This window comes from Xenopus laevis, chromosome 7S (genome assembly GCF_017654675.1).
Source record: "Xenopus laevis strain J_2021 chromosome 7S, Xenopus_laevis_v10.1, whole genome shotgun sequence".
NCBI lineage: Eukaryota > Metazoa > Chordata > Amphibia > Anura > Pipidae > Xenopus > Xenopus laevis.
This window is the reverse complement of record NC_054384.1, coordinates 16,350,683-16,376,292: the sequence shown is the minus strand read 5'-3', so window position 1 is coordinate 16,376,292 and position 25,610 is coordinate 16,350,683. Positions and strand designations below refer to the sequence as shown.

Sequence of the window (25,610 nt, the reverse complement as noted above, 5' to 3'; positions counted from 1 at the left end):
AAGGTTCATCAATGTTTTGAAATGGGGAGGTGGCAACCTTTTCCCAACACTTTTTTTTTTTTGCAAACAAATCAAAGCCGGCACTTTCCCGTTCACTTCTAAACAGTCAAAACAAGTTATGTTTCCCCTTGTTCACACATGCAGGTCTTTGACTAACCAGCTCTTCACTTTTGATTAAATATTTCCCATATTTGTGCTGAATGATTAGGAATAACTGGAATAGATCTAATCATTAACTGAGAGAAATGAGGAAGTTTTACTTAAGACACAGCCCTCCTATATTACCTGTTAATCTTATGGGAGAAAAAACAAGCAGCATTCTTTACGTTACAAGTGCTCTATTGACTAAAGTACAGACGGGAGTCAAACACGGCACAAAGGCGGAGAGGGGTGATTGTAGAGAACACAGCCTGTGGGCGACACATCGAAAATGTCACGGTAGGTTTTGGTTTTTACTATTAGAAAAATAATGGTAGTTAGAATGGAGTCTTTGGCTGTTAGTGGGATTCTGGGTAGTTGTTAAGCAATAAAACTATTATATTTAAACAGACAAATAAATGCTTCCATCACTTGACAGGGCAATATACAAACTGTAGTTCCCAAACTGGCTGTTGGAATTCTTTTTTTTTTTTATGCCAGCAGTTCTTGAAACATTAAAAATGCATACAGAAACCCATTATCCATGAAGCTCCGAATTACGGAATGGCCATCTCCCATAGATTCCATTTTATCCAAATGATCCGATTTAAAAAAAAAAAAAAAAAAAGTAACTTTTACCTGAACGTTTTCGCCTGTAATAAAGCTCAGGCTTGTAACAGCACATTTGGAATTTCTTGTCCATCTATTGCTTTCTCTAGTAGAGCCATCCCCTGTATAAGTAATAATCAGAATTATTGCCAATAAACCTACCACCTGTCATTTATTCATGTATCATGTCAATTAGTGCAAAGTCATGGAAGGAATTCTGTCTTTATATTGATGTAATTGATGACAAACAACACCTAAACTCTTTGATGATGGCTGCTGGGAGTTGTAGTGCAACAGCCACTAGGAGGGAATTAGGGGCCCTTCTGCCATGAGGCTTGGTATCATTCCCAGCAGCCATCGGGGTAATGAAAAAACATTTGGACCTATTACAGGTATGGGATCCGTTATCCTGAAACCTGTTATCCAGAAAGTTCTGAATTACAGAAAGGCTGTCTCCCATAAACAAATAATCCAAATTTTCAAAAAAAGATTTCCCTTTTCTCTGTAATAATAAAACAGTAGCTTGTACTTAATCCCAACTAAGATATAATTAATCCTTATTGGAAGCAGAACCCGCCTATTGGGTTTATTTAATGTTTACATAATTTTCTAGTAGACTTAAGGTATGAAGATCCAAATTACAGAATGATCTGTTATCCAGAAAACCCCAGGTCCCAAACATTCTGGTTAACAGGTGTGGGACCTGTAATCCAGAATGCTCGGGACTTGCGGCAGTGTTCATTATGGACTGGAGAGGTGACAGTCTCTGGCGGGGAAGGTCAATTAATAGAGAGTTACAGTAGTCTAGACGTGAAATGACGAGAGAGTGAATAAGAATTTACAAGAACCAGCGTTGCACCTTGTCATTCTACTCCTTTGAGTGTTTAGCACAAACATTCCTTGACATCACTAACTATGCACCATGCAGAGTGCCAAGTGCAAAAAACATATTTATCAGTATCAGTACCAGTATCAGCAGGAACAGCCCCTCTTCAGCCCAGTGGCATAACTAGATATTACTGGGCCCCACAGCAAATTATTTTTCAGGCCCCCAAAATGTTTAGAGGTTGACTTGTTTCTCCAATATTTATTGAAATTGTATATGAATTAGGGCCTCATGGGGCCCCTATACCTCCTGGGCCCCCCTGCATCCGCAGGGTCTGCTTCCTCTATAGTTACGCCCCTGCTTCAGCCTAACTGATAGATAAAGCTATTCCAGCACTGTGCAAAGTACAATCCAGCAGGATATAGTGTAAAGTGGCCCTTTAGCTATAGAGATTATGGAGTGATTATTATATCTGTAAAAATAAACGTGACTGCAATTGGAATTGTGTAATCAGCTCTTTATCAAAAGCACATTTAGCTGCATATATATTACACCTACGCTGACCTTTTTTTTTTTTTGGTAAATGTTTAATAAAATATATAGACATAGTTAATCACAGAATGATGCCACCCCCCATAAAGCATTCCCATTAATTTTATTAGCAGCCACATTGCACGTTATCAGTAGTCAATGTTATATGTCAGCTGCCAAAATGTGGACCTGTTATCAAGAATGCTCAGGACCTGGGGTTTTCTGGATAATTGATATTTCTATAATTTGGACAGTCAAGTCTACTAGAAAATCCTGTAAACATAAAAGAAACCCAATAGGCTGGTTTTGTTTCCAATAAGGATTAATTATATCTTAGTTTGGATCAAGTACAATGTACTGTTTTATTATTACAGAGGAAAAGAAAATCATTTTAAAAAATTTGGAGTTGGATAGATTGGAGTCTATGGGAGATGGCCTTTCCATATTTCCGAGCTCTCTGGATAATGGGTTTCCGGATAACAGTTGCCATACCTGTACTGCATAAGTCAAACACCAAAACCAAAGGTGCGGAGGGGTATTATTATGTGCGTATGCCATTGGCCTCATTCAGTGATGAGGGGACAAAGATCTCTACAAAGGGAAATTAAAATATTAAAAACAAAATACTGCACACACTCTAAAAACTGTAAAGTGCTAAATAGTTCTCATTAAGAATAAGTGGATGTGGGGCTTACATTTTACTGTCTATAAAGCCAAAGATTTTTAGAGGGTCAGCCCATCAGTGATGAATAGCAACCAATCAAAATGTATTTGTGCCTTTTTATCAAAAGAAAATCCAATCAATAGAGAAACAACCAAAAATCTGGAAACAGTTAGAGATGTTCAACAGGCTGGGAGGCATCTGGGTGCCCCAATCCTTCCCTTATTGCATGTCATTCAGATGCACAAGTAAGGGTATTGGTGCACCAAGGCTAAATCCTAGGCAATAAGTCCAGGGCTGCATTGCCTCTGCAGTGGTGCACCATGCATCTTGTGCAGCCTGCTCCTATCAGTCAACCTAGCACAAGATGCATTATGCACCACTGCAGATGCAATGCAGCCTAGTATTTGGCCCTGGTGCACCAATACCCTTACTTGTGCATCTGAATGACATGCAAGACAGGGGAAGGATTGGGGCACCCAAATGCCTCTCCAGCCCACCCCTCATGAATACAGCACTGCTCAACAAAGACAACACTATTCATTAGGTCCTCTAGGCTGTAGGCCAAAGACCTGCTCCTGTGCATGCTCTCTGCAGGCATGGTGCAAAATGTGAAAAACATGGGGATTTTTATCAACTATTTGTACTTTGCGCCTTGCGCTGCTCTTTGTAAATGACCCTTAAACCCTCTTTGGGCAGATGCAATCTTGCATTACATTGCCATTAAAAATAGGTTAATATACAGTAGTCCATATATGTATAGACCCATATGTATACTAGAATGCAAATAAATGTAACTTTCTCTGCAGTAAATCTTCTCCTGTTCTATAGCAGCCAACTCATTTGCATATGCAAATTAAGGGTGGGAGGGAAATTGCGTGACTTTTTGTCACAAAACAAGGAAGTAAAAAATGTTTTCCCCTTCCCACCCCTAATTTGCATACTCAGCTCTTTTAGATTTTCCCTCAGCAGCCGATTTGACTGAGCCATCCTTACTTAACTCCATGGCCCTTGGTTTTATAAATTTGATCATATCAGTTGTGCTCAATACACTCCGATTTTCTACTTTTTTACTCACTTTAATAAATATAAATTGAGTACAAATACATTTCAGTTGGCGATTGCATTTTTTTAACTGAGTTGAGGACCTGAGAATATTCTTACCATTTAAATTCTCCCAGGAAAAACTGTAGGGTCCATTCTGCAGCCAGGGTTGAATCCGACCATCAATGCATTGTTATCTGTTAGTGACCCCAATTTGGATGGGCTGCACTTGTGCAGAGATAAAGATGAAGCTGATAGATCAGTAAATTGGAGACTGAAGACACAATTGCAATGCACATAGCTCTATCTTGTGGCAGAAAGGGATAGTTCAGGCTGTGATGAGGAATAGGAAGAACTTCTGCTGATTTATGCAGACAACTAGAATCATATCATACTAAGTTATGCTGAAAGCACACAATTATATGTACAAGTATTATAAAAGGTGTCATATCATTAGTATTTACTAAGTGAAACTCAAGGCCAGGAAAATTATTTTACTGTTCATCCCAAGCAGCTAAACCTAGTGTTCATGAACTGGCTTGCCATCTATCCAAGTCAGGTGCAACTGTTTGCTCTCCAATGTAGGAGCTGTGCAACCTGTTTCTTCCAGACCAGCGCTATCCATTGGCACAAAGCTGCCATAATGAATTCTCTGCCTGGCAGATTTCAACCCTGCCTAAATCCTCTCTTCAGTTCTTCAGCTTTCCTGCTATGGCTTTCACACTGCTAAATTCCAATCTCTCTCCCTGGTCTCTTAATTGCTCAGATCCATTTCCTCCACTTGATTCTTATTTCACCAAATCTGGTCTTACTCCCAGTTTCCCACACTCTACAAAATCTTTCTCTACTTCCCCTTGTTCTGACAGAATACAATATGATACCCTTTTATCCTTGTTCCCAATTTTCCCCTACACAGAGCCCAGTTCCACTGTCTCTCTCCAGCACCAGTATTGTCATTATTCTATTTTACTCTATCCCCCTTCCCTCAGCATGATTGCTCAGCACTCACTGCATCTGCCCCACACCACTGATCATTCCTGAAGGTGGCCATAGACGCACAGATAATATCGTATGAAACGAATTTTCGTACGATATTCGGTGCGTGTATGGTGGGAAACAAACCGACCGATGTCGGCAGAAGACTTGGATATCGGTCGGCTCGTCGATCGGTCTGGACAGAAAATTTTTATCCGACGTGTTTGAAGGCACCAGAACATCGCCCATTGTTAGTGCTGAATCGTCAGATACAGGTAGAATTCTATTGTTTCTACCTGTGACAATTCAGCTCTACATGTGTTTTGAAATGAACGATCATTCTTGGAAACATCTTTTCCAAGAAAGATCAGAATTGTTACGTCTATGGCCACCTTTACTCTTATTTATTGCACCTCAGATAAGGTCCTCCGCCAAAAACTTTTTTAGAAATAATAATTCTAAGCAACTTTGCAATAAACATTAATGAAAATCATATATATTTATATTTATATATATATATGGTACTCTGGTGCTGAAATAGGGTGATCTGGTCAGGGCTGTTTGTGGCCTAAAAAATTAAAGCACTTGCTAGATATAACATTTAGAAAGAATCATCCCTTTCAGTGTATTAGAAGTATTTGTGCATAAACACACATATACAGTGGCACATTTTTATTTTGAGCTTATTTCCTGGTAGCCGCATGATTTATTAATTTCCTTGAGGCTACGGTACAATGAATTCTAGCTTTGTCACAGTCGAGCTAGTTAAACAGCAATATTGCAGCAGAAACTATATTATTCTATCTCTTATGGATTCTATTGCTTCTATCAAAACCCATGGTTTAACGAAGCTGGTTCCAAGAGAACTTTTTGAGATTCTTCATCTGTAATAATAATGTGAATAGAACACATGCATTGAACTGGCCATACATGGACTGATATTGGCTGCCAACCCTTGACTGGATTAGCCCCTATATGGGGTCAACACTGTTACCTTCTCAACCAATATCTTACTGGGTATCAATCATTAAGACTGGGAAATTCCATGAGACAATGGCTGCATCAGGCTGTGGTTGAGGCCACCTCAAGACAAGACTGCACTCTTCTTTTGGTGACCTCACTAAACAAGCAGATCTTCCTGTGCATAGTCATCATGGATAAAACTGTCCTATTCCAGTACTGATCCTCAATATTAAGTAGTAATCATTATATTATATTAAGAAGTAATCAATAAAAAGAGACATCTGAAGGTGCAAACCTTGGGGATCTTAAGAACCAAAGTCAATCACCAGTATTTTACATCTCAGTAATACACACACCTTGGCAGAAATAGGTAACAGAGTGGGAGAAAGGCAAGAAACCCTAAAGTATTAACCATAGTTCTTTCTAGAGCAGTGATCCCCAACCAGTGGCCTCAAAGCAGGTCCTTATATTTGAATTCCTGGTTTAGATGAACATTTTGTTTGCTTTAAAACCAGGAGTACTGCCAAACAGAGCACCGTATAGGCTGCCAGTCCACAAAGGGGCTACCAAATGGCCAATCACAGCCCTAGGAACCACCCAGGGACATGTTTTAATGCTTGTGTGGCTCCCCAACTCTTTTAACATTTGAATGTGGCTCACTGGAGTAAAAGGTTGGGGACCCCAAGTCTAGAGTATAAAATGTTAGCAGCATGTTGGAACAGTGGTTAGCTTTGCATAGTGCTGCCTTCCAGCGTTAATTCTGACCAATGGTCCAGTTGTACAGTGTTATATATCTCATAATTGCATTCGTTTCTGTTTCTTTGGATTCCTCTAACAACTAGGGGCCGATTCACTAACTTCGAGTGAAGGATTCGAAGTTAAAAAACATCGAATTTCGAAGTTTTTTTTGGGCTACTTCGACCATCGAATGGGCTACTTCGACCTTCGACTACGACTTCGAATCGAAGGATTCAAAGTAAAAATCGTTCGACTATTCAACCATTCGATATTCGAAGTGCTGTCTCTTTAAAAAAAACTTCGACCCCCTAGTTCGCCATCTAAAAGCTACTGAAGTCAATGTTAGCCTATGGGGAAGGTCCCCTTTTTTTGATCGAAGGATATTCCTTCGATCGTTGGATTTAAATCCTTCGATCGTTCGATCGTACTATCTGCGCTAAATCCTTCGACTTCGATATTCGAAGTCGAAGGATTTCAATTCCCAGTCGAATATCGAGGGTTAATTAACCCTCGATATTCGACCCTTAGTGAATCAGCCCCCTAAAGTGTGCCAAAAGTGATTGCAAGCTTCAGGGTGCAGCAGCTCATGTCAATAACAGCATTCTCTCTCTCTCTATAATGCTGGATAAGATGTCAATAATATAAATAATGAAGAAAACCTATCATTTAAAGATATCCGGAGCACATTGGAAATTGTGTAACAATGGTACTGATATCTGACAACGTTATTCATTCTGAATCTGCTACTTTTTTTTTACACCTCTGCTTTTTTATTTTATTTTTTTTTAATCATTTTACAGAAAATCAAGTCATTTTTATAAGCATAGTTTCCCTTCCCCTATTCAAAATTCTGAAAGCGCACCTGGGACAAGACGGGACCATCAAAACAAGCTTCAGTTGTTACAGGCAGCCAAGCATGACGTGAGAAGTACAGCAAAGTGACTTCATCTGACTGGATTGTGCCTCAGTTTGTAGGGCAATAATTCACTGTGACTATCAACAAAAAAAAAAATAATGAAATCTCATTAAAGGACATTAAAGGGGTTGATCACCTTCAAACACTTTTTTTCAGTTCAGTTGGTTTCAGATTGTTCATCCGAAATAAAGACTTTTTCCAATTACTTTCTATTTTCTATTTGTGACCATTTTTGAAATGCTGAAGTGTAAAATTTAGTTTTTTACCTTCTAAAGCAACTCTGGGAAGGGGGGGAGCGCCGAATCTTTAAAGGACCAGTAACATCAAAAAATGTTTTTAAAAAAATGTGTTAGAATACTTCGGGAAAAAAACACCACGACAAATTAAACTTTCAAATCACAAAGTCTTTATTAAGAAATACCTTACCAAAACTCTGCTTACACTCCTCTTCAGAAAAGGTGACATGGCGACGATCCATCGTGCGGCGCTCGATTTTTTTTTCTCCTATAAGGAAGGCAGGGAGGAGAAATCAAGCGCCGTACAATAGATCGCTTTCTGAAGAGGAGCGCAAGCGGAGTTTCAGTGAGTTATTTCTTAAAGGACCAGTAACATCAAAAAATGTAATTGTTTTAAAGTATTAAAAATATAATGCAGTGTTGCCGTGCACTAGTAAAACTGGTGTGTTTGCGTCAGAAACACTACTATTGTTTATATAAATAAGCTGCTGTGTAGCAATGGGGGCAGCCATTCAAAGGAGAAAAGGCTCAAGTTACACAGCAGATAGCAGATAAGCTCTGTAGAACATAATGTTATCTGTTATCCATTATCTATCCTGTGCCATTTAGCCGTTTTTCAATTTCCCCCATTGCTACTCAGCCGCTTGTTTATATGAACTATAGTAGTATTTCTGAAGCAAACAGATCAGTTTTACCAGTGCAGGGCAACACTACATGATATTTTCATTACTTTAAAACACTTTCAGTTTTTGGTGTTACTGTTCCTTTAATAAAGACTGTGATTTGAAAGTTTAATTTGTCTTAATGTTTTTTTTCCGATGAATTCTAACGATTTATTTTTTTATAATTTTTTTGATGTTGCTGGTCCTTTAACTGTTCTAAATTGATACAATTAGTTGACACAATTCTTATCTTTGTCCCTGCTGAGCAGAATCCCTGAACTTCATTACAGGCAGCTTTTAGAATTGATACAATAGTTGCTGATATTCCACAGATACTGCTCTAAAATGTATCAACTAAGGGGCCCATTTACTTAGCTCGAATGAAGGAATAGAGGAAAAAAACTTCGAATCTCGAATGTTTTTTTTTTTGGCTACTTCGACCATCGAATTTGCTTCTTCGACCTTCGACTTCGAATCGAACGATCCGAACTAAAAATCGAAGTACTGTCTCTTTAAGAAAAAACTTCGACCCCCTAGTTCGCCACCTAAAAGCTACCGAAGTCAATGTTAGCCTATGGGGAAGGTCCCCATAGGCTTTGCTAGCTTTTTTTGGTCGAACAAAAATCGGTTGATTCGAAGGATTTAATCGTTCGATGGAAGGATTTTTCGTTCGATCGTTCATTCGAACGAATAGTGCTAAATCCTTTGACTTCGATATTCGAATTCAAAGGATTTAACTTCGACAGTCGAATATCGAGGGTTAATTAACCCTCGATATTCGACCTTAAGTACATTTTCCCCTAAATGTAGCAAATTGTAACAGTTCAGAATTCGACACCGAGATTACTGAGCTGCCAGACTAAAACACTAAACATTAAACTTTAAACTTTAAACTTAAATTTTGGGAAATTGGTAAAAAAAAAAAAATTGGAAAGCAATTGAAAAAAAAGTATTTCTTTATGGCGAATAATCTGAAAACAACTGAACTGACAAAAAGTGCTTGGAAGGTGAACTACCCCTTTAACAGTAGATCCATGAATATAAAACAGGTTATTGAGCCTGTAAATATACACAAACACAATGCAACAATAGGACATAAAATACTTTTTCATATTGGAAAGAAAGTGCTTGATGTTCTTCTTTAGGGCTAGTCCACACGGGGAGATAGCGACGCGTTTGCGGTCGCGGCGACAAAGCGCCGCGACAGTCGCCGCGACCGGCGCAGGCGACAGTTTTGTATGGGCGCCTATGTAAAAACGCCTGTGCTAACCACACGAGGCGATGCGCTTTTCAACAGTCGCCTGAAAAAGCCTGGCGAGGCATTTTCAGGCGACTCGTGTGGTTAGCACAGGCGTTTTTACATAGGCGCCCATACAAAACTGTCGCCTGCGCCGGTCGCGGCGACTGTCGCGGCGCTTTGTCGCCGCGACCGCAAACGCGTCGCTATCTCCCCGTGTGGACTAGCCCTTATATCTGTTACGGAATGTCATACATGGTGAGAAACTTTCTGTAGGTAGGGGTCACATTAGAGACTTTCTGTAAAGCTTTTATTGTTTGTACTTTTTTAAATTGGAATAAATTCTGTGACAATCTTGGTTTGTGAGTTTAGTCGAGGTTTCCAAAACCTCTAAAACCACTAAATTCCACCTTTAATAAATAAGATACATATCAGCTATGAACAGCATATATCAAAATGAATTTTGCTGTAAATTTATTTATTGTTTCAACTGCTTGTTGAACTGCTTGGCCTTTAGAAAATCTTTAAAAATTAGAAAATTTAAAAGAATTTAAAAATCTTTAGGGCGGTCTCTGATTTGAAACAGTAGTTCCTTAATGATTTCAGGCATGTTTATTGCAATGGGGAATGTTCCAATAGGGTAGGAGGAATATGATATTATATGTGTTTGTTTTGGCACCTAGAGAAACCTTGAAAGCGTGCCATGACAATAACACATTTCTCAAGGCTGCTAGACTGGGATTTTAATTTGTGTTTCATCCCAAAACATTCAAAGTACAGAGTTATAGATGAGTTATTGTTCACTGGAATAAGAGCAACGCTGTGTGCAACACATGAAAGGATTGTCCCATTGCACTCAATAACTTCTGCATTATTCTACACTATCAGCATTGACCAAGAGCAAGAACAAATCATGCCTATTGATATATTTTCTTATGGAACCTCTACGTATATCCCTATATGTATGTACCATGGAATTCTCATTATTACAGTGTGTATATATATATATATATATATATATATATATATATATATATATATATATATATATATATATATATATATATATATATATATATATATATAATACACAAAAGCCATGAATATCTTGTAAATTATATCCTTATAAAAGGTGAGTTCTGATGTCATCAGTTATAAACGGTGAGTTCTGATGTCATTTCTGTCACATGACTCACTGAAATTTGTGTATTATAATAAATAAAGTACCCCCAGTTGTAAAATATGAGGATATTAGAAGTTACCTCGGAGTTCCATGACCCGTATAAAAACACTCGGCCTTCGGCCTCGTGTTTTTATATGGTCATGAAACTCCTCGGTAACTTATAATATCCCTATATTTTACAAGAGGGGGTACTTTATTCACTATATATAATTATTGACATATGTACACAATAAATACAATTTTTGACTATATATATATTATATTTTATAGCATTACCTTGCAGGACGTCTGATTATGAACAGCCTACCCTTAGGATGTTGCAGTTGTTGGAGGAAAACATGTATTTAGTGGCCAGTTTACAAGTATTTGTATGTTTCCGTTCCCTGAATCATATTTTTTTAGAGCTAAAAATCAAGGATTGTTGTTTGTTTAAAACCACAAAAACACTAATCCAAAATGCTGCCAAGGTCAGGCAGAAGACAATTGGAGCTGCCCTTTTTCAGCTGAAAAATCTTTGGTTTGTGGATTTAGAGGTTTTTGGGGGGAGTTTGTTGAGGATTTTAAGGTTTTCATAAATAGGTTTTTTACACAATTTTTCTTTGTTCGTGCTTTTTATATTAGGATTTTTTAAAATAAATTACTTGACATTCATAGTTTTGGAGAAAAGCAGTTTTTTTGTGATTTCAAAAAGCTCTAAAACTACACAAATCAGAATTTTGAATACATGAGCCTCTTAAAGGAGTGGTTCACCTTTATGTTAACTTTTAGGGGCACATTTATCAAGGGTCGAATATCGAGGGTTAATTAACCCTCAAATTCGACCCTCGAATTTAAATCCTTCGAATATCGAATTCGAAGGATTTATCGCAAATCCTTTGTTCAATCGTTCACAGTAAAAATAGTTTGATCGAACAATAAAATCCTTCGAATCGAACGAATCGAACGAGTCGAACGATTTTAAGTGATCGATCGAAGGATTTTTCTTCGATCAAAAAAAGTTTAGAAAAGTGCTGGGGAAGGTCCCCATAGGCTAACATTGTACCTCGGTAGGTTTAAACTACCGAAGTATGTAGTCTAAGTTTTTTTTAAAGAGACAGTACTTCGACTATCGAATGGTCGAATAGTCGAACGATTTTTAGTTCGAATTTGAAGTCGGAAGTTGAAGGTCATAGTAGCCTATTAGATGGTGGAAGTACCCAAAAAAATACTTCGAAATTCGAAGTTTTTTTCATTCGAATCCTTCACTCGAGCTAAGTAAATGTGCCCCATGATGTCATAGGATGCCAAATTCTAAGCAAGTTTCAATTGGTCGTCATTATTTATTTTGTATCGTTTTTTTAATTATTTCCCATCCAACTTCCAAATGGGGTTCACTGACCCCATCTAAAAAATAAAATGCTCTGTGAAGCTAGAAATGTATTGTTATTGATACAACTTTTTAGTCAGGCCTCACCTATTCATATTCCAGTCTCCTATTGAAATCAATGCATGGTTGCTAGAGTAATCACTCCCATAGCAACCAGATTGCTGAAATTGAAAACTGGAGAGCTGCTGGATAAAAAGCTAAATAGGTCAAAAAACACAAATAATAAAAATTGAAAACCAGGGTCCTGGGTTTTTTTTAACATTTCATGATTTCTTTCAACCTTTAGCAGATAATTCCTTAAATTAATTTTATTTAAAGTTATTTCATATATTCAGTCTAAGCCTCAGCTTCCTTTAAGATTAGGCAGCTTTATTGCAAGGGAACCTTGGACTCTAATTATCGGCAGCAGCAATTATAGAACAAAGTGCATTTCTGATCACTCGCCATTAAAGTATAATCTGTGTTTAATATAAATGATAAGGACATTTATAGCATTGTGGTTCACAGCTTGAAAGGGAAAATGTAATGGAAAAGTAAAGTCCATCTTCAAGCTGAACTTTGGTAGCACTGCGAAAAAAATACTCTTTTGTTTCAGTATAAATATTACTGCTACTGTGAAAATGGAAGTATTTTCTATGTGCAAACAGATTTTTTTATATTCAATTTTGAAATCTGACATGGGGCTAGACATTTTGTCAATTTCCCAGCTGCCCCAAGTCATGTAACTTGTGCTCTGATAAACTTCAATCACTCTTTACTGCTGTACTGCAAGTTGGAGTGATATCACCCCCTCCCTTTTCCCCCTCAGCAGCCAAACAAAAGAACAATGGGAAGGTAACCAGATAACAGTTCCCTAACACAAGATAACAGCTGCCTGGTAGATCTAAGAACAGCACTCAATAGTAAAAACCCATGTCCCACTGAGACACATTCAGTTACATTGAGAAGGAAAAACAGCAGCCTGCCAGAAAGCATTTCTCTCCTAAAGTGCAGGCACAAGTCACATGACTTGGGGCAGCTGGGAAATTGACAATATGTCTAGCCCCATGTCAGATTTCAAAATTGAATATATAAAAATCTGTTTGCTCTTTTGAGAAATGGATTTCAGTGCAGAAGTCTGCTGGAGTAGCACTATTAACTGATGCGTTTTGAAAAAAACATGTTTTCTGGTGACAGGATCCCTTTAATTTTGAAATCTGACATGGGGCTAGACATATTGTCAGTTTCCCAGCTGTCCCCAGTCATGTGACTTGTGCCTGCACTTTAGGATTGAACTACTTTCTGGCAGGCTGTTATTTCTCCTACTTAATGTAACTGAATTAGTCTCAGTGGGACTTGGCTTTTACTATTGAAAAATAAATACCTTTACATCCACTTTAGGGCAGAGACACACGTGGAGATTCGGGGAGATTAGTCACAAAGCGACAAATCGTCTCTTCTTGGGTGACTAATCTCCCCACAATGCCTTTCCTTGTGAGGCGACTTCAGGCGACTTCGGAAAAGGAAGCGCTCAGAGTGTCATCCCGCCGGTGATTTCGATTCTAGCCAGCAGGAAGGCAGTTCAGGAGATTTGTTGCCCAAAGAAGAGGCAATTTGTCGCCTTGCGACTAAATCTCCCTGCATCTCCACTTGTGTTTCTGCCCTTACTGTGTCCAACTCCAGCTGCAGGGACAAAGATCATGGAGCCAGATTTAAACAGATAAACTGGGATTCTATTTGGAGGATTATTTTGCTGCAGCCACTGGTTCTGCAGAGTTGGAGAAAGTTTGTATTAAACAATACGAAAACTATAATATCCACATTAGATTACATGAAAACACAGGATCCAGTGAAGTCTATATATTCTGATTATTAATCAGTCTTGCTGTATCGGCTTCTGGCAGATATTATTTGACTTGTGCTGTTTAGATCATTTATGACGATCCCTCAGCAGCCCAGACCACACTGAGCATGTGCACAGTCTTGGTCTTGCAGAGATGTTTAACAAAGTTACAAGATGGTGAACCCCTGGGCCAACTTTGAAAGCATAAATCATTTGTTTGATTAGGCTTGTGGTGCAGTAAGTTCATGTTTAAGTTGAGTATACAAAATACAGCATTTCTAGCCTTATTCTATTTTACACTTTACTTCCTTTACTCCTTTGATCTGTGGATCCTCGGTAGTTCTGAAAAGATACAAGTGCGGTCATGGATCTATTAAATTGGAATTTAACTTAGATTCTCCAAAACTCAATGCACTTTTTGCCTTCAAATCAACCAATGTACTCTAGTAATCCCGAAACCCAAAGCCAAGTGCCTGCTGAGGGGTCCCTTCCTCTAGGGTAATGTTATTCTCATTGATATACATTGAATGTCGGATGTAGATTCACCATCTACACCATCTTACTTTATCTGATCCCCCTGAGCCAGAATGTAAATTCAGGCACACCTATAAAACTATACTGTGCTGTTAAATGTTGCACTATCCCAGAGGTTTTGTATACAGAATGAAATTACAGATATTAACCAACAAAATCACATTTATCACATTAATAAAGCTCTTGCACGAAGAAATCAATAAAGTAGAAAAATAGAGTTTATTACCCTTCTAGGCTTACAGTTTCAGTCATTGTAATTTAATTGTAATTTATATTGGCAAAACCTGGTTATTGTAAGTGTTTTCAGTTAAAGGGGCATCTGCTCAGCTTAATATAGAATCCCTAGCAACGTAGAGTGCACTGCTGCCAGAGACAGCTAATAATTCCTATGTATATACATCAGTGATCCCCAACCAGTGGATCACAAGCAACATGTTGCTCACCAACCCCTTGGATGTTACTCCCAGTGGCCTCAAAGCAGGTGCTTATTTTTGAATTCCTGCCTTGGAGGTAAATTTTCTTTGCATAAAAACCAGGTGTACTGCCAAACAGAGTCTCCTGTAGGCCGCCAGTCCATACAGGGGCTACTAAATCGGCAATCACTGCACTTTTGGTGCCACTCAGGAACATTGTTCATGTTTGTGTTGCTCTCCAACTCCTTTTACATCTGAATGTTGCTTACGGGTAAAAAAGGTTGGGAACGCCTGCTATACACATTATACATTACTGCGCAGGGGTTATTCCCTATTTAATATGGTATCAAAAAATTGAGGATTGGTCATTATCACCCAAGTGACACAGATTAGCTGACATGTATGTAAATAACATGTAGTTATGTTTGACTTGTAGCAGACTAAAAATAGGCTTCATTGTTTCCTATGACACAAGCCACATGGAGTAAAATTACAGGGCAGACTGTTTACACATAAAGTAAATGGAATTAAAACAATTCACAAAGAGACGCCATTCTAATCCTTGGCTTAACATTGGTGACAGTAGGTCCAGTGTCCCCCTGCGTCAACAGATGCACTTGCGCAAAATTCATTGGAGATGGGAAAAAAACAACAGCACCAGGCATAACTATACAGAAGTGTAAAGAGCAGCTCTCGAGACAAGTACCTTTAATAAATGCCAAAAACTACTGTGCAAAAAGTTGCGAGGCCGTAACTGTGTTTTTTTCATTGTAAATAAGCCCTCTTATTTCAGGTAACCTTTGGTGTGTACTGGATTTTAAAGGGGTGGTTGCTAATTCTAAGCAACTTTTCAATTGGTCTTCCTTTTTTCTTTTTTATAGTTTTTGAATTATTTGCCTTCTTCTTCTGACTCTTTCCAGCTTTCAAATGGGGGTCACTGACCCCATCTAAATATCAAATGCTCTGTAAGGCTACACATGTATTATTAATGCTACTTTTTGTTACTCATCTTTTTATTTAGTCCCTCTCCTATTTATATTCCAGTCTCTTATGGAATTCAATGCATGGTTGCTAGGGTAATTTGAATTTGAAATTGCACACTGGAGAGCTTCTGAATAAAAAGCTAAATAACTCAAAAACTGCAAATAGTAAAAAAAAAAACAATTTCAAAGTGTCTCAGAATATCTGCAATAAGAATCTCTGAAGAGGATATTTATTAAAGTCCGGATACCAAATACTCAAACATTTAGATTTTTTTAGTATAAAATCCAAATTATTAGTGGGAAAAAAACCAAATTTTTTTTTCGAGATTTGTTATAGCCTGAGTCTGAATTCAAAAACCTGGCATCTCAGACCTGCTGAGGTTGTATGTAAATCAATGGGAGAGGTCCTTATCTTATTTGAAAGTTTCTGTGGTCTGCGCTGAAATTAGCCCGAAAATCTGAGTATTTCAGACTTACAGTATCTGGCAAAAGTCTGATTCAGATTTTCACTTGATTTTTTTTGTGTTTGTCCGGATCCGATTAAATTGTGATTTTTTAATAATAAATAAGGTCCAATCATGGATTCTAGTTTGGTAGGACATTTTTATTAAAATAATCAGAAAATTTCAGATTTTGATAAATAAGGCCTTAAATGTTCTTAAAAAAAAAAAAACAATGTGTATGAGCCCTAAAAAAAAATGCACTACTGGATCATTATCCTCCTAATGGCCAGGGGTTAGTCGATGTTTATGAACAGGATTGTGTTCTGACTAATGACAAAAGGTACTGACATGCCTGTGCTGCTGTGTACCCAGCAGGACACCGGGGAAAAAACAGATGGGTCCCGACCCTCATGGGTTCAGCTCCACGCAGCGCCGTCTGCGCATGGGCAATGAGTGCGCAGTCGCACATGCGCGTGGCGTAGTTCACGCATTCGCATCAAGCAGAGCCTTCAAGCATGCGCACCGAGTGCTGCATCACAGTAGGGGGGCCGGGGCTGCAGGGGGGCCCTGGACAGCAGTTCCGGTGGGCCCCGAGCCCCCCAGTCCGACCCTGCAGGTTGTTGTTTCTCCTACTTAATGTAACTGAATGTGTTGCAGTGGGACCTGGATTTTACTATTGAGTGCTGTTCTTAGATCTACCAGGCAGCCGTTATCTTGTGTTAGGGAGCTGCTATCTGGTTACCTTCCCTTTGTTCTGCTGATGGGCTGCTGGGGGAAAGGGAGGGGGTGCTATCCAACTTGCAGTAAAGAGTTTATCAGAGCACAAGTCACATGACTGGGGGTTACTGGGAAACTGACAATATGTCTAGCCCCAGGTCAGATTCAAAAATCAAATATAAAATAATTGGTTTGCTCTTTTGAAAAATGGATTTCAGTCCAGAATTCTGCTGGAGCAGCATTATTAACTGATGCATTTGGGGGGCAAAAAGGTTTTTTTCCATTACAGTATCCCTTTAAACATGTGCTCGAAGAGCTGATAGCAGTCTGAGTCTTTTCAAATACTTTAAAGGTTCACTGTGACTGGCAAAATGAATCCATATGGCAGCAGCACAGGTTGTTTGTCCCAAATAAGTAGAGGCAGAAACTGTTTGCTTTAACACAATTCATGAGCCAGATGGGGCAGGGAGTTGGTCATGTGATGAGAAGGAAACTCGAAACCTGAATATGTAATCAGGCAAGTTTTACTTCTCAAAAGAAATGACTATGTGCCGATACACATTACTCAAGGGAAATCTGCCGGAGATGCTGGTGATTTTACAGGCTGGGCACCTCTGTGGGCTTCTGTCTCAATAAGGACCTTGCACAATTCTCCAACACCAGATCCCTGGCTCACCTGTGGAGCATGGACAAGTTCAAAGAGATCTCAGCTCCAGCTGGTCAGAAGTTAAGGTGAGGAGGGTTTCTATTGTTTACACTGAAGGTGCTGATCAATTCCTAAGGGTGAAACACGTGTTACCAGGGGTGTGGAGGTGCGACTGCACCAGGGTACGCACCCCCTTGGGTCCCGTTGGCAATTTGCGTGTGCAAATCAACTGCAAAAATTGCTTTTGGAGGTGGCCCGGCAGCACGGCCTGCTAAACAGTAGATCTGCAGTTGGTCAGCATTGATATCTGTTTGCTGACCAGACTGAAACATACCTCCCAACTGTCCCATTTTTAGAGGGACAGCTCAACCCGCAGTCCCTCGTTTGTACTGGAAAGTCCTGATTTTCTCTGCACTAAACAGGCAGAAAAAGAAACAATGTTTCTAACTTAATTGGCTTTTGGCAGAGAGCCCATAACAGCCACAGCTGCAGATAAGATACTTTTGTAACAATTTTGAGATAAGCAAATAATTAATTTTAACAATATAAGATAAACAGGTCTCTTGGGTGAAGTTAGACTCACAGATTATAGGGCAATTCAGCTTCATTAGCAAAACTGTAATAACTGGAAAACATAGAAATATGTTCAAACTTTCATAACCTGCCAAATTTTGTAACATAAATATGGTAATTGGGGGGCATGGCCACAAAAATGGGCTTGGTCAAAAAAATGCACGCAACAACTTTATTGTCCCTGTTTTTATTTCCAGAATGTTGGGAGGTATGCAATTATAGCTTGCACTGCCTAAAAATCCACCACTTCAAAAGCCCGTGAGTCTGCGTATGTTAAACTGGCCATAGATGCAAAGATAAAGGTGTACCAATCAAACTTTTGTACGGTTTTTGGACTGTGTGTGGATCATCCTGAATTTTTTGTATCATAACTACTGGTGGTATAGTCATGGTACGAACATCGTCTGAACATCGTTGCTTTACTTCTTTATTTAGTTTGAATGGTTAGAGGCGGGTCGGAAGATTACGACATCCAATCATTCGCCAGATACAAGGGTAAAATCTGCACATCTATTGCCAGCTTTAGTCTACTCTGATCATCTCCATTTGACCTTGAGAGGGGACACTTACTTCTTGCACGTCAGCAACAACCTTACATTTGGTGAATATGAATAGTGGGCTGGACAGTCTAATATTTAGATGGTGATGATGGTTTTTAGGTGTGTTTTTAATATTAAAAATAACAGAATGTGAATTATGCATTTTTATTATGCACTGATTCCAAAATATTTGTTTTCTGACTTATAATGGGCCCCCTATAAAAGATTTGCCCAAATTGAATCGGAAACCCTAATTTGTATATTCGCATTTGAAAAAAAATACTTCTTTATAAAAACTGCATTAATGATGGGGGAAGAATTGTCATATTCAGCTTCCAGAGCTTTAAAGTCACATGAATTTAATGGTATGGATACTATTCAGTTGATCACCTACAATTCAGACAAATATGAATCCTGAAAATCCTGGGTTTCCTCCAGGTACTTTGTTTCCTCTGACGCCAAAAACACATACAGCGAGGTTAATTTGCTTCTACATAAACTGACCATCATGTGTGTAAATGTTATAAAGACCTTAGAGTGCAAGCTTGTGGGGCATGGTCTGATGTGGATGATATAGAATGTTTGTAAGGTGCTGCAGAAATGGCTCGGTGATATATAATTAAAGGGTTTGTTCACCTTTGAGTTAACTTTTAGGGGCCGATTCACTAAGGGTCGAATTTCGAAGTTAAAAATACTTCGAAATTCGACCCTCGGATTGAAATCCTTCGACTTCGAATATCGAAGTCGAAGGATTTAGCGCTAATCCTGCGATCGATCGAAATCGAACGAAATCGAACGATTCGAACGATTTTAATTCAACGATCGAAGGAAAATCCTTCGATCAAAAAATCACAGGCAAGCCTATGGGGACCTTCCCCATAGGCTAACATTGACTTCGGTAGCTTTTAGCTGCCGAAGTAGGGGGTCGAAGTTTTTTTTAAAGGGGAAGTACTTCGACTATCGAATGGTCGAATAGTCGAACGATTTTTCGTTCGATTCGTTCGATTTCGTTCGAATTCGAACGAATTTAACCAATTCGATGGTCGAAGTACCCAAAAAATACTTCGAAATTCGAAGTATTTTTCATTCGAATCCTTCACTCGAGCTTAGTGAATCAGCCCCTAGTATTATGTAGAGTGTGATATCCTGAGACAATGCAGTTGGTTTTCATTTTTTATTATTTGTGGTTTCTGAACTTTTTAGCTTTTTAATCAGCAGTTCACCAATTTGCATTTTCAGCCATCTGGTTGCTCGGGTACAAATGACCCTAGCAACGATGTGTCGATATGAATAAAAACCTAGAATATGAATAGGAGAGCCCTGAATAGAAAGATAAGTAATAAAAAGTAGCAATAACTATAAATTTGTAGCATTGCAGAGCCTTTTTTTGAGGGATGCACCGAATCCAGGATTCAGTTCAGGATTCGGTCTTTTTCAGCAGGATTCGGATTCGGCCGAATCCTTCTGCCCGGCCGAACCTAATCCTAATTTGCATATGCATATGCAAATTAGGGTTGGGGAGGGAAATTGTATGACTTCTTGTCACAAAATGAGGAAGTATAAAATGTTTTCCCCTTTCTACCGCTAATTTGCATATGCAAAATAGGATTTGGATTTGGTTCTGTATTTGGCCGAATCTTTTGCAAAGGATTTCGGGGGTTCGGTCAAATTTAAAATAGTGGATTCGGTGCATCCCTATTTTTTTAGATGGGTCCAGTGACCCCCATTTGAAAGCTGGAAAAAGTCAGATGAAAAAGGCAAATAATTCAAAAACTATAAAAAATAAATAATAAAAAAAAATTGAAAAGTTGGTTAAAACTGGCCAATTTACAACATACTAGAAGTTAAACTAAAAGTGAACCACCCCCAGTGGCGGAACTACCGGGGGAGCAGGTGGTGCGAGCGGGCCAGGGCCCCCCGGCAGCCCGCGCGCCTCGTACGGTTGCGCGTCACGCACCAGGGCCCGCCCCACTCTAGTTACGTTTCTGACCACCCCAAAATATTTCTAATACTAATTGCTAAGTGTGATATGGGTTGTTATTATGCACCTGCTTCTATTTGCATTTCCCCTTTTGTGCATCGTCTGTGATATTGTGCAGGGCACTGATTGGAAACAGATTATTCATTAGAAATTAGATTTTTTTTAAATGAGTAGTTTTAAAAAACTTCCATTCTGTTTTTTGAAGTAATCAAATTTTTATAGACAGTCCCCGTCTGTAAAAGCCTTGGAAGATCTAGACGTTTTAGTGCATTAGTGGCATTTCTTATGGAAGATTTAGATTCACCTGGATCTTTTGTGTTGAGTTGATCTATCGTCAAGATGAAAACTGTATATAAGCTTCATCTCAAAATTTCAAATTTTATATCAAAGATTCTTTTTCTGAGATAATCCAGATAAGATGAATCATCAGATATACAGTTAGAAACTATAGAAATCTACCTGTATTTGGCGATTCAGCAGTAAACAGTGGGCAATCAAAATTTTCTCGAGGACCCAAACGATATCCAAGTCTTCTGCCGATATCGCTTGGCTCATTTCCCACTATATATGCTCCAACTATTGTACGAAATTTCTTTCTTACGATAATATCTGTGCTTCTATGACCTTAAGCCCCAATGAATGATCCAATAGTTGGATAAATGCCCAATGGGGCCTAGCGTTTGTGGCACTGCAATTTGCAAAAGTGAAAAAGTGTTTTATTGTGGCAATGTTTTGGGCCTTTTCTTGCCCTTTCTCAAGCCTGCAGGAGTCGGGTCAGCTTTTGATAGACCGTTACAGTAGCTGTTAGGGCTCTTACTGATGAGCGGTTGAAGCTGCGCTCCCCTGCGTTCCATTTTTATGCGTTCAGCCGCAGGGGAGCGCAGAAATAGACGCAATACATTTTTTCCAATGGGGCTGTACTCGTGTAGGCGCCGAACGCAGGAAAAATGCAGCAAGTTGCGTCTCAACCTGCGTTTGGCGCTTGGAAAAAACACACATAGAAAATAGAAAGTAATTGAAAAAAGTCTTTATTTCTGGTGATCTATCTGAAACCAACTGAACTGAAAAATAATGTTGGAAGGTGAACAAACCCTTTGAAGGGGATGTAAACCCCTTCAAAAGATAAAACAGAAATATAATTCTAAACACATTTACAATATACAAGCATTTCTTAACCTTAATTAAAGGACAGTGAATGGTAATTCAATGGGGGGTGGCACTGGAGGGAGGTGCATTTGCATAAAGCACCAGCATTTTTTTAATTATTTGCCAAAGCTCCCTTGCAGCTCTCTAGGTTTAGTATAGTATAGTATAGTAAGATAAAAAAAAAAAATACTTTTTTATTGTGGACCTGTCCAAGTCTACAAATCTAAAGAATTAGCAATGGGTCCTTGAGAAATATAGGAAAGATGGGAGAATGTGCACTACTGGTGCCTAACATATTGAAACCCATCATTTTAGAACACTTTCTTGGTCCTTTAACAGAGAAAGCAGATTCAGAATCCAAACATTGATTTAAAACCAGGTATGCATCTTGCTGTAATGACTACTTCCTATTTATAGTGCGTTATTTCACTGTATTTTGGGGATATTGGGGCCCCATCTTGGGAAGGCATTTTTTGGGCCCAGGCCCATAGGCTACAGATCCCTAAAAAGTACACTTATTAAGATTGTCTGATTTTAAAATTTATTTGTAAATGTAATTTCTATTGAAAGCAGTCACTGCCTGTCCTTTTTATTTTCTGCACTGGTGGTTGCAACTATTGAAACAAATTAGCAGAAGCCAGCCGATTAACAGACCTGTGAAGAAGCACATAGGGCATTGTAAGAAAGTCTTGGCAGGAGCTAAAGCTGGCCATAAATGCAAAGATCCGATTGTACGAATCTTCGTACGATCGGACATTCCCATCTCCCGACCCGCCACTAACCATTCAGATCAAAGTCTTACCAGTCAGATTAGTTAAAGAACAGATCAGCAATGTTCTGCCCCTGACAGCAATCGTACGATATCTATGTCCAACCAAAGCTGGTGACAGTCTCCCACTGAAAATCGTACGATCGGCAGCCGGAGATATTATCGTCAGCCGACAGAAATTTTCTAACCTGTCTGATCGACCAAATGACCGATCTCTGCCGGACGAAAAATGTCGGGATTCTCCACACACGGTTCGAAAATCGTACGAATCCTCAATTCGTACGATCAGATCTTTGCGTCTATGGCCAGCTTAAGATGGATTCTGCTGCATTGTATAAAGAGATGGAACCAGGCAGAGTCGGACTGGGAAAAACCCGGTGGGTCCCGACCCTCATGGGCCCCCGCCGGGCCAGACCCCTCTCCCTCTATTCAGTTCACGCTGCACTGGCGTTCGCGCATGCGCTGACGAGGCTTGCGAATGTGCACCTTTGCATCATAGTAGGGGGATGGGGGGCGGAGGCCCTGGACAGCAGTACTGGTGGGCCCCCCAGTCTGACCCTGGAACCAGGAGTGCAGAAAGGGAGATCATTTAGAAATCTAAATTCACATGATTTTGAATTTAGATTTCTAAATTATCTCCCATTCTGGACTCCTCGTTCTGTGTCTTGATATGTTTAATCAGTTTATATTGAGAAAGTTCCTTTTCTTTTTTTTTTACAATATTCTATTTTTGGGTTGACGTCTCCTTTAATATTGGTCTCACATATTTAGGGGCATATTTATCAAGGGTCGAATTTTCGAAATGAAAAAAACTTCGAAATTCGAATTCAAAAAGACCAACCGAAATGAAGTTGATGGGGTTTTTTGGTCGAATAGCTGAGTTTTCGTTCGAATAGTTCCGTATTCGGCTGAATACGAACTGTAGGAATTGAAGTAATAGCGCATTTGATTCAAAGTTTTTCCTCAAAAAAACTTTGATTTTTCAAAGTCCACCAATTCAATGGGTTCTAGGAGGTCCCCCATAGGCTAAAACAGCAATTCGGCAGGTTTTAGATGGCCAATGGTTGAAGTTGAATTTGTAAAGAGACAGTACATGATAAATTTCGATTTTCAAATTTTTTCCCTATTCCCTAGTCGAAGAACACAAAAAAAATAGATCGAAATTCGAATTTTTTTTCATTCGAAAATTCACCTTGACCTTTGATAAATCTGCCCCTAAATTTTAGGGAGGCTTCTTCAGATTTATAAGGGACCGTGCCAGCTGTTCTGTACCACAGCTTCGCTAGATTCTTGTCCTGACTCACCGATGAAAGACAATTGGAAAGTTGGTAAGAATGGTTCATTTTATAACATGCTAAAAGTTAGCATAAAGTTGTGGCTTTATCTATAGAAATGCAACATTCTTCCCATTACGGCAGTTAACCTTTAGCACACAAGCAAAAAGAGAACTACATTTTCCATTATCCCAGCCACTAGGATCAAAGCCTAGAATGTGCTTCTGAGCTTCTTCTTTTTTGGAACATTCTCTTTATAGAAATAGCAACAAGGAAGTCCAATACGCACAGTGCACCACAACACGGTCATTTGTAGCGAATAAGGGATTGAGGACAGGCAGGTCACAGTTGTGCCTTATGTTATGCATTCACAGCAAATCTCAGACATAAGTATTTGTGCCTGAATAAAAGCTCATGTTTGATTTGAAAATATACTTTGTTTGCAAACTTTATGAAATGCTTTCTGTTGCCTTCTCGGGCTCCGCATTTGTGTTAGAAAGGATCCCATAGTTCTCTGATTCCAGTATCAACATACTTTGACCTCAGAGGAATTGTGTGCCATGTTTGATATTTAAACACTGATTTCAGAAATGGAAGTTATGAACTGTGACTACTGATACTGACTGTAGAACCCCTTTAAGGGTTAGTTCACACAAGGAGATTCGGGGAGATTTTGTCGCCTGGCGACTATTCGCCTCGTCTTCTGAGCGACAATCTCCCCAAACTGCGTTTTTTCCCATAGGCTACAATGAAAAGTCGCCTGCGCTAATGCACACGCGGCGATGCGTTTTCCATAGTCGCCCGAAGTTGCCTCACCGGGCCGGTGCAGGTTTCTGCTCATAGGAGCACCGGCCCGGGGAGTCAGATAAGTAAATATAATCACTTGGGAATGCACCCCCAAGTATAAAACAACTTTCCTTCTCCTTTAATGGAGAACTAAAGCCTTACCAAAGAAGTAGGCAGAAATGTTGTACATTAGGTTTGGGTTTCTGTACCAGCCCAAGGCAACCACAACCCTTTAGCAGTAAAGATCTGTGTCTTCAAAGATGCCCCAGTAGCTTCCCATCTTCTTTTCTGCTGATTCACTGCACATGCTCTGTGCTGCTGTCACTTGCTGAGCTTAGGGGCGACGCACAAGATACTGAATATATTACATACAAATGTCACAACATAAGGCTGATGTAAATAATATAATTCAGAGTATTGGTACATGGCAGTTCATAAACCAACACAATTTGCATCAATATTTATAATTATCCCTGTGGCATCAGCTTATATGACAAGCAAACCTCATTTACTGCTTGATGATTTGCAACAACCCCTAAGCTTAGCTTCTCAACAGTTGCTCAAAGCCCACTGAGTATGTGAGTGTCACAGACGCTTCTAACAAAATCCAAGATGAGAAACTCCAGTGTCAACGTTAAAGGCCTAAATCATTACTACTATAGAGATGCCGAACCTTTAGGCTGGTTCAAGTTCAATATATAAAATATGGCATTTTTGGGTTTAGTTCTCCTTTAGCATAATGTCACACCGAGATTGCTTTCTGCAAATCATTTTGGTACTAGTGGTTAAGCGGTGGAATGTAATAAAAGTCGGTAATGGAAAAACTATTCGCAATGCGAAAAGTTATGCCTTTGCGTGAACAAATTTTGCTTTGCACGAATTTAATATAGCTTTTGCGA

At 39.1% G+C, this 25,610-nt stretch overlaps 1 protein-coding gene across 7 annotated transcripts in view; it reads left to right on the top strand.

Annotated features, from left to right (window-relative positions):
• The first annotated feature begins 289 nt into the window (after positions 1 to 289).
• The window catches only part of blnk.S (B cell linker S homeolog), a 69,072-nt gene continuing 43,751 nt past the window's right edge, over positions 290 to 25,610 (top strand). For 2 of the 7 annotated variants that reach the window (XM_041570922.1, XM_018227417.2), the window contains exon 1: positions 17,532 to 17,729. In XM_041570922.1, the coding sequence (XP_041426856.1) occupies positions 17,683 to 17,729 (47 nt within the window). In that variant the 5' untranslated portion in view covers positions 17,532 to 17,682. Of the gene's footprint in view, positions 439 to 17,531; positions 17,730 to 18,651; positions 18,876 to 25,610 lie in introns of those variants that run through there. The other 5 variants (XM_041570923.1, XM_041570920.1, XM_041570925.1 and 2 more) reach the window with 5 other exon arrangements.